We start from the raw sequence: 16,921 nt of genomic DNA, 5'->3' as shown, positions 1-16,921 counted from the left end.
CAGCGAAGAAAATACCGTTCCTCTGTTGCTGTACCAATTGTTGCGTGCGTAACCATCGGTGCGGACCGCGCACAAAACACCGCTTTCCAGCCAGTCCATTGGTGCATGGTAGGAATGTGTTGCCTAGCAACGGGCCTGGTTTACAGAGTCATTACTTAGCAACGGATCTACATGCTACAATATTATCGTCACAGGCACACTGTATCTACATAACATCGCATCAAGAGCATAATTTAATTATGGTAATGAAATTTTCATTTTTAAAACGAATCTAAAGGATATATTTTCGTTTTAACTGGCATAGAACTGGTTATAATGACGGCATTTTCTTTTCAATGGTGTTGACAGAACCTTCGAATGTAAATACCGGGAAGTGACATACCATTGAGGGAGTTTTCCACGGGTTTTTGCTTATGTCTAAATAGATTATTACTTCAGACCCGGTCTTCCCATTTAAGCTGCAGGAATGGCTGACGTCGTGGGAACACATCCCATCATTAAGAGTTGATGAGATCACTCTGACACTTTTGAAATACATTTCCCGTACCGGAAGTCAAAGTTTTTACAACACAGCATAGGACCAGACAATTTCGAGAGTTGTGTATTATCACGTGAAATTATATTCCGTGACTAAGCAAAGCAAAAAGGTGACCAATGCTTTGAATTTATATAAGCACAAATTGAAACTAAAATTTACACAATAATAATAATAATAATAATAATAATAATAATAATAATAATAATAATAATAATAATATGGACAGCGAAAATTTACCGAAATGTATTTTTTACTTCGACCCCGAAAATGGAGGGAGCATGTAGTTCCGAAACGACAACACAAGGTCCAAATGCCCAAAGAACAGCATAAAAAGTTAAAAATGATATATTCTGGGTAAAGAAACTGTAATTTAGCAGGTAATTACCATTTATTCTGAGGAACGCGCTGCCTACATCTTCAGGGAAATATTTAAATTACAGACAGAAAATTGCTCTGGAATTACAAATCAAAATCTGAAGGCTACCACATTTTCACTGTTATGTCCGCGTTATCTACATAAATTTTAGTTCCTAAAAGTAAGGGTTAGAATTGGCGGCGCCACAGCTCAAGCGGTTAGTCGCTGGCTTTCCACCGCGACGGCCCAGGTTCGATCCCGGGTCTGGTCAAGTGGGATTTGTGGTGGACAAAGTGGCGCTGTGGCAGTTTTTCTCCGAGTACTCCGGTTTCCCCTGCCAATCTTCATTCACCAATTGCTCCACAATCACCCTCACCTATCATCTGGGGCTGGTACAATAGGCCACAAGTGGCCGCAGTACAAGGGACATAGTCCCATCCCACTAGCATTAAAAAAAAAGGGTTAGAATTTATGAGCGTGCCGTGGAAGAGGCAGTACGCTAAAATTGACATCGAAAAAGTCATATTGTCTTGCTTTAGTACAGCGGGTAATTAAGCAACAAACACTTCGACATCATCATCTTCGTCCTTGAGCACAAAGGTAAGTCACACAATTAGAATCTCAGGAGATATAAAAGAAATGAATGCAAGGAACGAATGTTGAGTCGTGCTAAAGAAAAGGAACCATGAAGGCGAACATCCAAGTGTTACTCCTTGTCACTTTGCTGGCAGGTGTATGGGGAAAAAACCCCTTCCTCAAACACAAAACTCCCCAATACAAGTTTCCTGCAGGATTTCCTTTTGGTGCTGCAACCGCCTCCTATCAGGTAGAGGGAGGCTGGAAGGAGGATGGTAAGTATCACTTCAAGTTCTGACACTATTTTTTATTGCTAGTGGGGTCGGACTAAGTCCGTTGTACTGCGGCCACTTCTGGCCTATTTTACCAGCAATTGTGGAGCAGTTGGTGGAATGAAGATTGACAGGGGAAACCGAAGTATTCGGATAAAACCCGACCCAAAGCCACTTTGTCCACCACAAATCCCACTTGACCAGGCCGGGGATCGAACCCGGGCCGCCACGGTGGGAAGCCAGCGACTAACCGCTTGAGGTATGGCGCGGCCTAAGTTCTCACACTAAATACGAACATTACTGTTTTCTGGTATGTGGCGCCGTACAGTCTAATAGATATTGGCATGTATTTTATTGTCGTGACAAATAACAACGGGTCCTGCATTGGATGATTTGATTTATTAACACAATCAACTCGTACTTACAAGTAATACAGAGCTATCACTGATTTACACGCACAGTCTTCATTAGTCGTATCTTGGTAACGGAATTAAAACAGTCTCATTGTGATTGAACCTTCTAATCACAGCCCAAGTCTTCACAGACTGACTTCTAATGCTTCAACTGTGAACTTCCCGTGGGTATCTCCTACCGGCAACTCAACTCAATTCTCATTCTCGGATTCTCTGTTGTACTCCGTTGTACTCCCATTATCTTACAACTTCTAAACTTCCAATTCCAATTCTCTACTTCCTTACCTAAAAACTGACTCTGGTTATATAGACTCAAGTAGGACCCCACAGAAGACACGTGTCACGTGTCGGAATGCGTGGAGCGGACTACATAGAGAACACATGTTCAGTTGGCCTTTATGACCACTAGGAACAGACCAGAGCAGAGCAGAGCAGAAAAAACAGCCTCCCTATTATTGTGTGACGTCAAGCCGTACACGAGAATGTGTTTATCGTACGTTTCATAGCAACGGTCCGACCGCGGTTCACAGAAAACACTGCTCCTGTATTGTTGGCCGTGTGTGTTTTGCGGGCGTTGCCTAACAATTGGTCTATGCGTCATAAGACGATACATTTCGGAGGAAATTGCTACCTTCATGTTAAGAAAAATTTGTTTCTAATACTCTCATGTCGAAATTTCAGCATGGGTTTTATACAAATATAGCACATACAACCAGAGTTCTATATATAAATTCAATGGTTATTTAACGACACTGTCAATATCGAGAATACACAGCGTTTGAATGATAAGATGATTAATGTCTCTGGAGCAACTGATGGAATGAGAATAGTGGGGGGGGGGGACCGAAGTACTAGAAAGGAAAGAACATACCTCAGTGCCACTTTATCCACCACAAATCCCATAGGATCTGACCTGGTATCGAACATGGGTCAACGTGGTGGGAAGCCATCCACTAACCGTCTATGCATTGGGGCAGCCATTTCAATTATATTCTTATTTATTTACGTGCTAACAGCCCAAAGGCCAATTACAAAATGAGCACGAGTAATTAAAAAAGAAAACAAAACAGACAAATGAAGTGAAACCACGGAAATTTGTTACCGTCGGAAAAAAATAAGTAAAATATATGCATTCAAAATATATAGTTAGTATTTTAATTTCATGTATAGTTATCATGACAAATTATTCAGTTTCTCTGTGTGATTGGTACAGATGAAATTACGTAACAAATTTGCGTTAATTTGCCAGGGATGCTGAGTGTGTTGTAGCATGACGTACACATGACACTCATCTCAGTCGAGTTACGTAAATTTATTAGAGCATATAAAAAGGAAATATTGTTGGGGGCATATGAAAATGAATTATTGACACTGTGAAGTGAGGTACATTCAAAAGAGGAATGAGATGGTCTTTCAATGCGACTATCTCATCGTCCTGATGGCTCTATTTGCGGCCGAGACTCACACAAAGAGCCCCTCTTTTGGTCATTATGAACTTCCTAACTTTTTTACTTTCGGCGTAGCCACCGCCTCGTTGCAGATCGAGGGAGGATGGAATTCAGATGGTAAGATAACATATCCGCATATGATACCACCTTGCTGAGTTTATTTAAACATTTAAAGCACACTGGTTACAATATGAACCACCTTCCACACTAAAACAAATGTTTCTTTGCCTACACAGTGTATTTATGAGTCTCCTACTATTCTGAGAGCAAACAGTGATTATTTACATTTATATTATATTATTTATGGAGGCAAGCGGTAGCGTAGTTGGTTGTGGCACTATGCTTCAAGCCGGAAAGGTCGCGGTTTCGATTCCAAATGAGGTAACTGGACCTTTCAATTGATCTGATCCTTCCAGCCGTACTATGGCCCTGGGATTGACTCAGCCTCTAACGGAAATGAGTACCAGGAACCTTCCTGGGGGGTAAAGTGCGGCAGGCGCGTACGGCTGACAACCTCACAGCCGTCTGTGAGCCGACCGTCTAGAAACTTTGGATGGCTCGACGTCTCGCAACCTTACGGGCCTTCACGGTTTCTTGCAGGGGTAGCTTTATCTTTCTGCCTACCTACATTATTAAATTTTCCATTTATTTGCTTCCTAAGTTTGTTTTGCCTTTTAGGGTTACTTTTTGCTCCATTAATCGGGATGGTCTCTCTCCGCAGTTAATCCGGATTGGCTAGGATTTGCTGCACTCTCCCTTATGTGTTAGATTGGCTAGGATTTGCTGCACTCTCCCTTATGTGTTAGATTGGCTAGGATTTGCTGCACTCTCCCTTATGTTTTAGACTGGCTAGGATTTGCTGCGCTCTCCCTTATGTTTTAGACTGGCTAGGATTTGCTGCGCTCTCCCTTATGTTTTAGACTGGCTAGGATTTGCTGCACTCTCCCTTATGTGTTAGATTGGCTAGGATTTGCTGCACTCTCCCTTATATTTTAGAAAGCAACCAGAAAGCTGAAGGATCTGACACGAATGTTTATACATTTTAGGAAAAGGCGTCAACATCTGGGACACACTGACACACGATCGCCCTTACTTGGTGGAAAATCAGGATAATGGAGACGTAGCCTGCGACTCATATCATAAGTACAAGGAAGATGTACAGCTGCTCAAGGATTTGGGGGTGAGTACGCTGACCATTGTGCCGCTGTTTAAATAACTACCTTGAAGATGGAAGCAGAATATTACTATGAAACACCAGCACCCATTTACAAGATCAGAAAGTCTCAAAATCCAGACAACCACAATATGAATCTTCATCTGCAGTAAAAGCCACAAATCTGAAAACTACTTTTTCGTATCAACATCAAGAGAGCAAGTTACAGCTAGCTGTAAGGTTTCTCGCCCATTTAGGGAGATACCCAGTTCGAATACCAGTCCGGACACAGACGCTCCTGACCGCGGTGTCCGTGGTTTTCCACAGTCCCTCCACGCAAACGTGGGGACATTACCTGAAATTACGCGACAGCCACTTCCTCCCACATCCCTGTCAGTTCATTATGAACTGCAACCCGATTATTCTTGCTATACAGTCTGAGTTACTTAAACTCCGTGGCCTGTAGTCCGCAAGCGAACTGTACCGACCGAGCCACCGCCGCTTGTCAGCGAAGTTAGTGCCAACTTTAGCGGGTAGAGGGTATCACGTGGTCAGCGCAACGGATCCCAACGGCCGTTAATCTCGGTTTTCTACACCGGAGCCGCTATTTCCTTGAAATAGCTCCTCAATTATCCTCATGAGGCTGAGTGGATCCCGTTCCAGACCCATTACTTCTCAGAAAATCTTGAAGCACCAGAAATCGAACCTGGGACCCCTGGGTCTGTAGCCAGGAATTCTGGCCATTAGACCACTGAGGCAGTCCTGAGTTACTTAAAGCCTCTTTAAATAGGATTCAAAGAATTCAATCTTAAAATAAAAATATGTATTTCGTATTTCAGTCAACACAACAATTTATAAAATACAGGTAGTATACAGACGATCTATTTACATGAAGGTAGTATATGTGAGGCACATGTTTCGACTCCTAATGGGCCATTATCAGGTTCTGATAAGCACTGAAGGTATACCAAATGTTGATCCATATTGTAGGGGTGTTCTTCGTTTCGAAATTGGTCTTGTTATAAAATCCCGAAAGTTAAAATTAGAATTGATTAAAACTATTATTTTAAATTATTAAAATAAAATTTAAGATATATGTAAGTATATATAAAAATCGTACTATGTAAGTAGTGATAAAACGGAACAGAAGTGCAGAGCAGGGAAAACAGGACAGGATAACAGTGACACAGTCCACGAGATTTCCGGGCACACTAAGGGAGAGTCAGTAAATAGGTCATAAATGGAAGTAAAACAGCTGTAATGAAAATAATAGTTTTCTATGTATATCACTAGGTAGCAGCACAGTCCAGCTTCATGAAGTAGCAGACGCACATGCGCATGTTCAGAAGCTGGTTTCAGTAGTCAGATTGGCGACCGTAATTGATTAATGTACCACCGAAGAGCAGCGTTCTGTTGTGTATTTTTGTAGGCAACAGGACTCAATGCAAAGGATATTCATAAAGTAATTATTCCTGTTTACGGTGGGAAGTGTTTGTCGCGTAAAGCGGTTCATAACTGGGTGCCAGACGTTTTGCTGATGAAGGAGTTGAAGGTAGGTGAGGAAGTGGCTAAGTCAGTAGTCGAAAGACTTCTATGTGGGTTTCGAAGCAGTGATAAAGTGATGGGACAAGTGTAAAGACATTGATGGCGGACATGTTGAGAAACGTTTCTCTCCAGTTACGAATATCGCATGTTCTAGGTTTTATATCAATTTGCGACCTATTTACAGACTCACCCTCATATAACATACTAATATCCGGAAAATTTTGACGTCTGGCAACCCTTTGGTCCCCGGTGGTGTCAGAAATCGCATATTTTACAGCAGACTGCATAGTAAACTAGACCGAAGACAAATAAGAAATCATTAGGAAATAAAATAAAATGTATAACTCTCCTCAGGCAGACTTCTACCGCTTCTCCATATCTTGGGCCCGTGTTCTCCCAGAGGGACACGATAATATAGTGAACCAGGCCGGCATTGACTACTATAACAACCTCATAAACGAGCTGTTAGCCAACGGGATAGAACCAATGGTAAGTACCACTGAACATCGCAATAACATTACCTACTGAGGCGCCGGGATAGCTCAGTCGGTATGGCGACTACCGTCTATCCGCTTCAGCAATCTCTGCTGTGGAAAGAACTCTAGGTACGGTTGGAAACCTATCGACTCTTAGCGCCGTATTCGGTCTACGGACATTAACAAATAATGCTGAATTTGAGGTTCCGTGGAGTGCACAAACTATAATTTTGCCTGTGGTTCTGTATGGGTGTGAAACTTGGTCGCTGACATTAAGGGAGGAACATAGACTGAGGGTGTTTGAGAACAGGCTGTTGAGAATATTTGGACCGTAGAGGAATGAAGTGGCAGGAGGTCGGAGAAAACTGCATAATGAGGAGCTTCATAACTTGTACTCTTCTCCAAGTATAATTAGAATGATCAAGTCAAGGAGGATGAGGTGGGCAGGGCATGTAGCACGAATGGAGGAGACGAGGAATGCATATAGGATATTGGTGGGAAAGCCAGAAGGAAAGAGACCACTGGGAAGACCAAGGCGTAGGTGAGTGAACAATATTAAAATGGATATTAGAGATACAGAATGGGGTGACATGGACTGGATCAATCTGGCTCATGATATGTATCAGTGGAGGGTTCTTGTGAACACGGTAATGAACCTTCGGGTTCCATAAAATGTTGAGTTCTTCAGTAGCTACAGAATTGGCGGCTCCTTAAGATGGGCTCAGCTCCATGAAGTTAATTTTAAATTGGTTGATCTGTTCGTTTTCAATTCATTCTCTTTTTTTAAATTACAAAATATATCATGAAAATGAATTAAATGTATCACAATTTCTTCGGGACAAACATTTTTACTTTCATTATATTACAGGTAACAATGTATCACTGGGATCTTCCTCAGGCGCTCCAAGACTTGGGAGGATGGCCGAATATGCAATTAGCAAAATATTTTGAGGCTTACGCTCGTATATTGTTCACTCACTTTGGAGACAGGGTAAGTTCATCTTACATATTTATTTAGAATGAACTCAAATGAATGGTAAACCTTGATGTAGAACTCAAGACATGCGCAAATAAAACCACACTACCTAACAGCACAAACAATAACACTCTCCTTTTTCATGAAGACGCATGCGCCTAGGCACAGTACTTAGCATATAGTCGAGCAGTGATTCTACCCACTTCCATGGCTTAGCACATAACGTATTCTATCCCTGCAAGCTACATTATGCATATAGCTCACTGCAAGCAAAAGCTTTTTCAATACAGGATACATTTTGTTTTATCTTTCGTCAGTCTCCGTGGTCTAGTGGTCAGAGTTCCTGGCTACAGATCCAGAGGTCCCGATTCTATTTCCGGCCAACCAGATTTTATGAGTAGTGGTGGGTCTGGAACGTGGTTCACTCAGCCTCGTGAGGATAATTGAGGAGCTATTTCAAGGAAATAGCGGCTCCGGTCTAGAAAACGGAAATTAACGGCAGTGGGGATTCGTTGCACTGACCACGTGACACCCTCTATCTGTAAAAGTTGACACTAACTTCGCCGACAAGCGGCGGTCGCTCGGTCGGTATAGTTCGCTTGCGGACTACAGGCCACGGAGTTTTTCTTCTGTTTTGGTCGTATGGTGGTGCGTTACGAGTCACACCGGTGCATTCCCTACTGACATATATATAATCTTGAATAAAATTCGCCTACCTCAGCTTTCGTCGCAATATTTTCAACTGTTACGTTTTAGCACCCGTTAAAATTCACGGGAAGTCTCACGCACATATGTAAATAACATAAGCCGAAGTCCACGGATGTTTTCAGGTTAAACTATGGATCACGTTCAACGAACCCCTGACTTTCGTGTCAGGATATGCATCTGAGAAGGGATTCGCTCCAGCAATCAACACACCTGGTATCGGTGACTACCTTGCGGCACATACTGTGATCCACGCTCACGCCAGAGTCTATCATTTGTATGATCAGGTGTTCAGAAGCAGACAACGAGGTATTGCTTGATTAATGATAACCGTTTGTTTAGATGAAACTTCCAAAATATTCACAGTCCTCTAGTGGGCAAATTACTGCATAACATTTGGAATTACTGTTTCTGGTTTTCGTCTCATCGCTTAGTATTCTGATAGAACAGGACGCTTCAAATACAGAATATGTTTGCGTCCTAATGCGAGGAGACACCTATTCAGTTTGTCCGTTAGATGGGATGATTTCGATTAGCACTTTTTAACTGACCAATCTAAATAGGCACAATTCATCTCATGATGAAAGGAGATCCAGTTTCTGAAATATTTGGAGTTACTCTTTCTGGTTTCGAATAGCGGAAGATGGATAAAGTAAACTTTATGATATTCAAACTGCACACTAAACACTGTCGAATTGTGGCGCGCAAACAAACTAAGCTAGCCACATGCGGTTTGCGGTAGATCATAGTGAAACTCTGGAAGTTTCTTAGTGACCTCAGTAGACCTCGATGTGGGCTCCTCTGGTAGCACAGAGAACGTCCAGACGATATTCGAGCTTTTGCCATGTTCTGTGGAGCATGTCCGCTGGAATAGCCGGGATCGCATTCCTGTTAGGGTCTTCAGGTCATCAAGTCCGTTAACTGGTGTTCGCAACACACTGCTCCACCTCTCTCAGGCCTGCAGGTACGCGCGTTCCTAGACAGGATATTTCCAGGAAGACGGATCGACAGAGACGGTCCAATGTCTTGGCCTCCAAGTTCACCAGACATAACACCACTGGATTCTTTCCTGTGGGGTTATGTCAAGAGCAGTGCGTTCCGAACACCAGTTAACGGACTTCATGACCTGAAGACCCGTATCAGGAATGCCATCTCAGCTATTCCAGCGGACATGCTCCACAGAACATGGCAAGAGCTTGAATATCGTCTGGACGTTCTCCGCGCTACCAAGGGAGGCCACATCGAGGTCTACTGAGGTCAATAAAAAACTTCCAGAGTTTCACTATGATCTGCCGCAAACCGCACGTGGCTAGCTCAATTTGTTTGCGCGCCACAATTTTTCAAAACCCCGACGGGACTTTGTGGACATACTGTATATCTACATTTATCGAAAAGTGGCGCCTCTCATCGGCGTTTCCGCGAACTAGTTGCAACTAACGCGGAAATAACGTTATATTGTCTTTTTTGTAAGAGAGAGAAAAGTTGTGTGTGTTCAAAGAGATCTACGATATAGCGAATTTGATAAATGCAATATATTTAAACTAGAATATAATAATTTTGCTAATGCTCACGTAAGGCTCTAGGTCACTATCTGATGATACAAGTTCAAAGATGTTTTAGAGTCTGTCATTTGTGATAACGTGATGTGCATTTCTATGCGCAGGTAAGGTTGGTATAGCACTTAATATCAACTGGTGCGAGCCACTGACGAACTCTACAGAGGATATTGCAGCTTGCGAGCGGTACCAACAGTTCAATGTAAGTAACACTGTGAACGAAAACTGTTTTATTATCAAGAGGCTGAAAATACGCCGCATCTGAACTGAAACAATCCCTTTTTCTTTCCCCCTGTCTAAGGATACCGGCCAGTTAACCTTTAGCGTTCGAAGCGCACCTATCGGTACAGTGATCAGTATGGTCGACGTGGCCGAAGTACACCGATTTCAGTCAGGCCTTTAAACTCTGCTAGCGGAAGCGCGCGCACGATCCGCTAGTAAAAGCTTATGGACAATCCTAAATATTTATTTTTAAATATAGTAAAACTCAATTTACATACATTTTTCCATTGTTATCTGCTCCGACTTCTACACATTCATCATCTACCATTCTGGGGCTGGCACAGTAGGCCAAACAGTAGCCGACGTACCAAGTGGACTCAGTCTCACCCCACCTCAGGAACATATCATTATGAAGGAATTTGTTATACTAGTTAACATTAATTCAGTTATTAATCTTCAACTCCTCAGCTGGGAATCTACGCTCATCCTATCTTCAGTACTGAGGGTGATTACCCCGCTGTAGTGAAAGAGAGGATATCTAGAAACAGTGCCGCTCAGGGTTACACTACGTCAAGGCTGCCAACCTTCAGTCCAGAAGAAGTGGAGTACATTCGGGGTAAGCACTTCGAGCCACTGCTATATACGGTACGTCATGGTTTTTATGTTCGGGTACCGATATTTGCGTCGAATTGGTAGCGTTCCTGCATCCTATTTTGGATATCCTAGCTTCGAATCTGGGCACGGAGAAATCATACGCTCAGTTGTTACATTCCCTTCACGTAAACACCGATATAATGCATTAAAGCAAGGCCGTGCCGCAGCTCAGGCGGTTAGTCGCTGGCTTCCCACCGCGGAGGCACGGATCTCGTCATATGGGATTTGTGGCGGACAAAGTGGCACTTGGGCAGGTTTTCTGTGAGTACTTGGGGTTCCCCTGCCAATCTTCATTCCACCAATCGCTCCACAATCACCATTATCTATCATCTGGGACTGGTACAGTAGTGGACGCAGTCTCGCCCCACTAATAATAATAAAAAACAATAAAAATGCATCAAAGTAGGTAATGATCGCTTCCTTACATACCGGGTTAGTGATTCACTCATAATATTCATATTCAATCCTGTACATTTCTCTGTTAAGCTGTTAGAATCATTTCCGATTAATATTTGGCAACTTAGGCTCGAGATACTAGCAAACACATACGCAGAGGCAAGGTAAAATTGTCCCTGTGATTAAATAACAAACCACTATGCAATGAAGATATATGGCGGAGTGGATGTACAGATCCATGTATTCTTGACCTCGGCACTAGCTGGAGGTGTGTTCAGGTTCCCGTCTAGGCCGCATTAATACACGTACCCATTGGGTGTGACCCAGAACTTGCCTGGAGTACGTGGAGAAAAAAATCTTGCCCCCTACCGGGACTCGATATCCGAACTCTCGGCCATCCAGCCCTTTACCAATCCGTCGCAGATAATCATGCAAAATTGTCCATTATTCTGGTCCGATTTTAATTAAAATTGAAATACACAGAAAAGTTTTAGTAAAATTTCCCTAGTATCAAATTTGATTAAAATCCTATCAGCGTTTGTCTAATTGTTTATTCGTAAAGACGGAAGGATTGGAAACCGGAGAGATTCTAATAGGTGCTCGCAGAATTGTCAATAATCGTGAACATCCATAGTAATATCTGTCATACCTGCGACATGGGAAATATTATATTTAGCGTTCTCATGACAGGAACCTCAGACTTCTTCGGATTGAACTTCTACACTGCCTACTACGGAAAAGAAGGAGAAGAAGGCAATATTCCTTCACTGGGCAGAGATTCTGGACTCATCACAAGACAAGATTCTAATTGGATCTCATCTGCTTCTACGTGGCTTAAGGCAGGTACAGATCTACGTAATTATGTAGCAATAAAAATATTACTGCCTCCTGTAATTTCCTATCATAATTTGAGCCTATTTTCCTTATTTTCAAAAAGAAATAAAAGTAGGCTCACGAGATCACCTTGCTGCTTGTGTGTACCCTGCTTTAAAACTGTCGAATGCCTGCTCGAGACGAGCAGCCGTAAGGAGGGAGCAGTTTGAGAACAGCAAGGCGGAACCCAACCCACGAGGAACGATAGCTGAACGTCATCAAAAGAGGGGGAAGAAACGTCAACACCAGTGTGACTTTGTGATGCCATTTGCTAACGCAATCATAGACGTCACAAGAACGCCCCTACGGAGCACGTCCTGAATATGATATCCGAAATTTACTGCTAAGCTAAACTCCTTGATGTGTTTCTTTGATCCTGTATATATTCATCGGAACTTTTACTTGACCTAATCCTTCCAGCTGCACTATGGCCCTCTGGTCGACTCAACCTTTAACAGTAATGACTACGAGGAATGTTCTTGGAATATTCTTGGGGGTTAAGGGCGGCCGTCGCGTAAGGCTGACCTTATCGCCATCTATGAGCTGACTGTCTAAAAAATGAATGAGTCCCGACGTTTCACAACCCTATGGGCCTCCACAGCCTGTCACACAGATAGCTTTTTTATTCTGTATATACATATTGGCTGCCTAATGTGTACAGGTTGTCCCGTGGGGATTTCGTAAGGAATTCAATTGGATCAAGAACGAATACAATAACCCTCAAGTGTTCGTCACAGAAAACGGTTTCTCGGACCTCGGGGAGCTCAATGACACAGGCAGAGTATATTTCTACACTGTGAGTATATACAGAGAGTTCTAGAATAATTTTATCACCTTACTTGTACATAACGTATATATGCAAATAAACCAATATAATACATATACTTTGAGAACTGACATTTCATTATTTCAAATTCCTTATTTTCTGCAATTTCTTTCGTTGTCCGGTAATTACGTGGTTGTTTTTCACTGTCACATTAAACTGGTTTATTTTTTCACAACATCCATTAATCATGAACATGCCGTGGAAATAAAACCTCCCAAAAATAATACGGAGAGGAAACCAACAAAATTCTACATCGAGACAATGGGATACAAGAAAGTTTTAACCTTCAACAATAACATTTGGATTTTAACTTCTAAAGCCAATTTTTAATAAATTCAAATATTAAATTTAAAAATTAATTACGCTTCTCTCGCCAAGAGCAAAATACTGTGAGGCATTTTACATCAAGTAATTAGTATACCTCATGACGGCCATGTGAGGCCGAAACACTCGGCGAACAAATAAGTGAATCTAACAAGACATTAAAGAACAATCACACAACAACCTATCATTATCAAAACTTGTATAAAAACAATAAATTTTATATAATATAATTAATTAATCGCTGACACAAAATGCTGAAATATATTGTGTTACGTATGTATTTGACAATGATGGACCATGTATAAAATATATATGTAAATTTGTAAATATTAATTGACGGTGACATTTAAGGAGGGCCAAATCCCCACACAATAGCTTTATATGTCCGGACAAAAAATACCTGGTCATTAGCCCCAAATGGGGCTCTACACCAAGCCTGAGTAACTAATCGGCAATTGTAAGGTCGGTTTGGCTTTGTTATCATGTTATGTCTCTTTCAATGTCATCTTCTCATGCTGAAGGTCATGGTTAGGCGCAAATGACCCACAATGAAAAAGTTTGACAACATGCCTGCACAGGACTCAGTTATTGCCAGTTCGTGACGTAAAGCATTACGTCATATTTATAAGGTTACTAGATTCTAATTTCAAGACACTGCCAATACTCATACGCCACTAGGGACTTCAGATATACACAATCTACTTCCTCAAGTTTCCCTACGCAAATTATGATGTGCCCTGGCTCGCAGAGTAGTGTTCTGCTGTAAGGAGCTCAGTCAGTATAACGTCGGGCTACAGGTTGGACGGACCGGGTTCGATTCCCGTCAGTGCTATACTTTTATCCACAGCGGCCGGAGTGGCTCTATTTCTTGGGTGTTCAAACGATCGTGACGTGAAGCTGACCACTCGCCTCCATTTAACACAGAGGTAAAAAGAGGTGGAGCTATACCTCCACTCCTCCATGTCTTCGTGGAAATATGCATAAGTAATTACGCAGAGGGACAAATTTACATTTTAGTTTTCTGATGTGAACGTGTTTAAATGAAGGTTCAGAGTATAAAACATGTGGAAGCATTGTTCCCGGACAACTAGTGTAATTAGCATCTCTCATTTTAAACTTCTAAGCTCTATTTTAACTGAATACTCACGGCATAATATTCGAATGAATGAATGAATGAATGAACGAGGGGTAGGTCTTGACCAGCCATTCTATCACGACCATGACTGATCTACTGTCGTACAGAGGCGTCTTGATAATCACCAGGCTCCGTAAAGCAGTGGCCCAGGTGACGAAATCTTACGTAAGCTGTGGCCTCACAATCACCTTGGAAATATGTGGCTGATTCATCTTTACCCAGGCGCCTTTCGCAAGTAGGATTATCTGTCAATCCCATTTTCAAGAGACGTCCTTTCAGGTGACTGTGTCCTGTAAGTAGTTCTGTTGAGGCCGCGCCATAGCTCAAGCGGTTAGTCGCTGGCTTCCCAACCGCGGCGGCCCGGGTTCGATCCCGGGTCTGGTCAAGTGGGATTTGTGGTGGACAAAGTGGCGCTGGGGCGGGTTTTCTCAGAGTACTTCGGTTTCCCCTGCCAATCTTCATTCCACCAAATTTTCCATCATCATAATCACTCGGGGCAGGCTACAATAGACCAATCAGTGGCCGCCGTGCCGAGTGGACCCAGTTGGACCCCACCCCGCCACTAAGCGAATTAAAAAGTAGTACTGTCACCCATCGTTAACTGGTTTCTGTTTAATTTCAGGACTTCCTTCGTTCTTTCGACATAGGGTCCTTGTAGGAATCCTTTGCCTGTTTGGGCCCTGTTAAGGACTCCCAGTGTTTTTTAAGGTCTCTGTCCAGTCCTTGGCATCACCTACTACGGAGGAAAATCCCGTATGTTCAACGTGAATTTTCTCCCCATCAAAACAAACTCCGGGGCCTGTAGTCCGCAAGCGAACTATACGGACCGAGCCACCGCCGCTAGTCGGCGAATTTAGTGCTAATTTTAGTGGATAGAGGGTGTCGCGTGGTCAGCGCAACGAATCCCCACGGCCATTAATTTCGGTTTTCTAGACCGGAGCCGCTATTTCCTTGAAATAGCTCCTCAATTATCCTCACGAGGCTGAGTGGACCTCGTTCCAGACACACTACTTCTCAGAAAAACTGGTAGCGCCGGGAATCGAACCCGAACCTCTGGATCTGTAGCCAGGAACTCTGACCACTAGAGCACAGGGGCGGTCATTTGGTCCCCATCGATGGTGTGTTCATCGTCTGGTAATTTCCTTGGTCCTTCTGGCAGAGGGTCCTTGTATGAAACCCTCTGCATATTTCAGTCCTGTTAAGTACTCCCAATATTTTTATGTTGTTGTCAATGCATAATATGTAACTTTAACTTTAAACCACACAGAAATTGAAGGATTTCTTCGACATTTTGGAGAAAAATACATTTGCACTGTTGAGAGTAAATGTCTTGAGGGTGGAGGAGTGTTCTGGAAACATGCCATTTCCCCGTGAGCACTGCAATTTGCAGAAATATTGCCCATATTTTCTGAGGTAACTCTCACTGCCATCTGTGAGCTGATTGTCTAGAAAATGTGGCAAGCCTCGACGTCTCACAACCCTATGCGCCTCCACGGCCCCTTTCGGTGATATCTTTACCTTTACTTTCAGACTTATCTGACTGAGATGCTGAAGGCAATTCACGAGGACGGTTGCAATGTAATTGGATACGCTGCCTGGAGCCTAATGGATAATTTCGAGTGGAACAGAGGATACGCGTAAGTATCTACCCTTCATTCTGTTGCCTCTAAGTTGACTTGTAATAAATAGAAAGAAAAGTATAACGAAAATTTTTAAGAATTAAGAGTGTCTCGAGCTATTATATAAAATATATATAAAGTAATCCCATCCAATTTACATCACTCCCATTGGCTCGCTCTTATCTCTAGTCCTTGTCCTACCTTTCCTGTATCAAGCCCGTTTTATCCCGCACAGCCTACTCTTCACTCCTGAAGATGTAGGCGAATGATTCCTCCGAAACATCGGTAAATATCTATTAGACTATACGGTATCACATCACAGAAAAGAGTAATTTTTATAGTTATTCCCGTAAGAAACCCAGCTAACTGACTAATTAACCCCATGGAGCTAAGTCCTTGTAAAGCTTCTAGTTGCCTAGCTACATAAGGGTTTCCGAAATGTTTCATGGAACCCGAAGATTCATTGCTGTGTTCACAAGAGGCCGCCACTGGTCCCCACCTTGAGCCAGCTTAATCAAGTCCATACCACCCCATACTATTTCTCTAACATTCATTTTAATATCATTCTCCCACCTACGTCTAACACTTCGTGGTAGTCTCCTTCCTTCTGGCTTTCCCACCAAAACCCTATATGCCTTCCTCTTCTCCCCATTCATGCTACATGCCCTACCTCTCTCTTCCTTCTTAATTTCATCGTTCTAATTATATCTGGAGAAGAGTGCAAATTATGAAGTTCATTATGCAATTTTCTAGTCTCCTATTATTTCATCCCTCTTGGGTGCAAATATTCTCCTCAGCACCCTGTTCTCAAACACCGTGCCCCTCAGTTCTCATGTTTCAGTAAAATATATTCTACTTA

The 16,921-nt window shown here is 42.6% G+C and overlaps 2 protein-coding genes across 4 annotated transcripts in view; one reads left to right on the top strand and one right to left on the bottom strand.

The window, feature by feature from the left end:
- LOC111873355 (odorant receptor 85b) overlaps positions 1-16,921 on the bottom strand; it is a 96,188-nt gene that overhangs the window by 47,755 nt on the left and 31,512 nt on the right. The window lies entirely within an intron of this gene.
- Positions 1,563-16,921, top strand: part of LOC111873351 (myrosinase 1-like) — a 16,857-nt gene continuing 1,498 nt past the window's right edge. The window contains exons 1-10 of one of the 2 annotated variants that reach the window (XM_023868002.2): positions 1,563-1,744; positions 4,649-4,782; positions 6,655-6,789; positions 7,645-7,767; positions 8,583-8,766; positions 10,121-10,215; positions 10,704-10,851; positions 11,976-12,124; positions 12,820-12,954; positions 15,974-16,080. In XM_023868002.2, the coding sequence (XP_023723770.1) occupies positions 1,579-1,744; positions 4,649-4,782; positions 6,655-6,789; positions 7,645-7,767; positions 8,583-8,766; positions 10,121-10,215; positions 10,704-10,851; positions 11,976-12,124; positions 12,820-12,954; positions 15,974-16,080 (1,376 nt within the window). In that variant the 5' untranslated portion in view covers positions 1,563-1,578. Of the gene's footprint in view, positions 1,745-3,517; positions 3,720-4,648; positions 4,783-6,654; positions 6,790-7,644; positions 7,768-8,582; positions 8,767-10,120; positions 10,216-10,703; positions 10,852-11,975; positions 12,125-12,819; positions 12,955-15,973; positions 16,081-16,921 lie in introns of those variants that run through there. The other variant, XM_023868003.2, reaches the window with a different exon arrangement.

Source organism: Cryptotermes secundus, unplaced genomic scaffold, assembly GCF_002891405.2.
Source record: "Cryptotermes secundus unplaced genomic scaffold, Csec_1.0 scaffold2171, whole genome shotgun sequence".
NCBI lineage: Eukaryota > Metazoa > Arthropoda > Insecta > Blattodea > Kalotermitidae > Cryptotermes > Cryptotermes secundus.
This window is presented reverse-complemented; position numbering and strand designations above follow the sequence as displayed.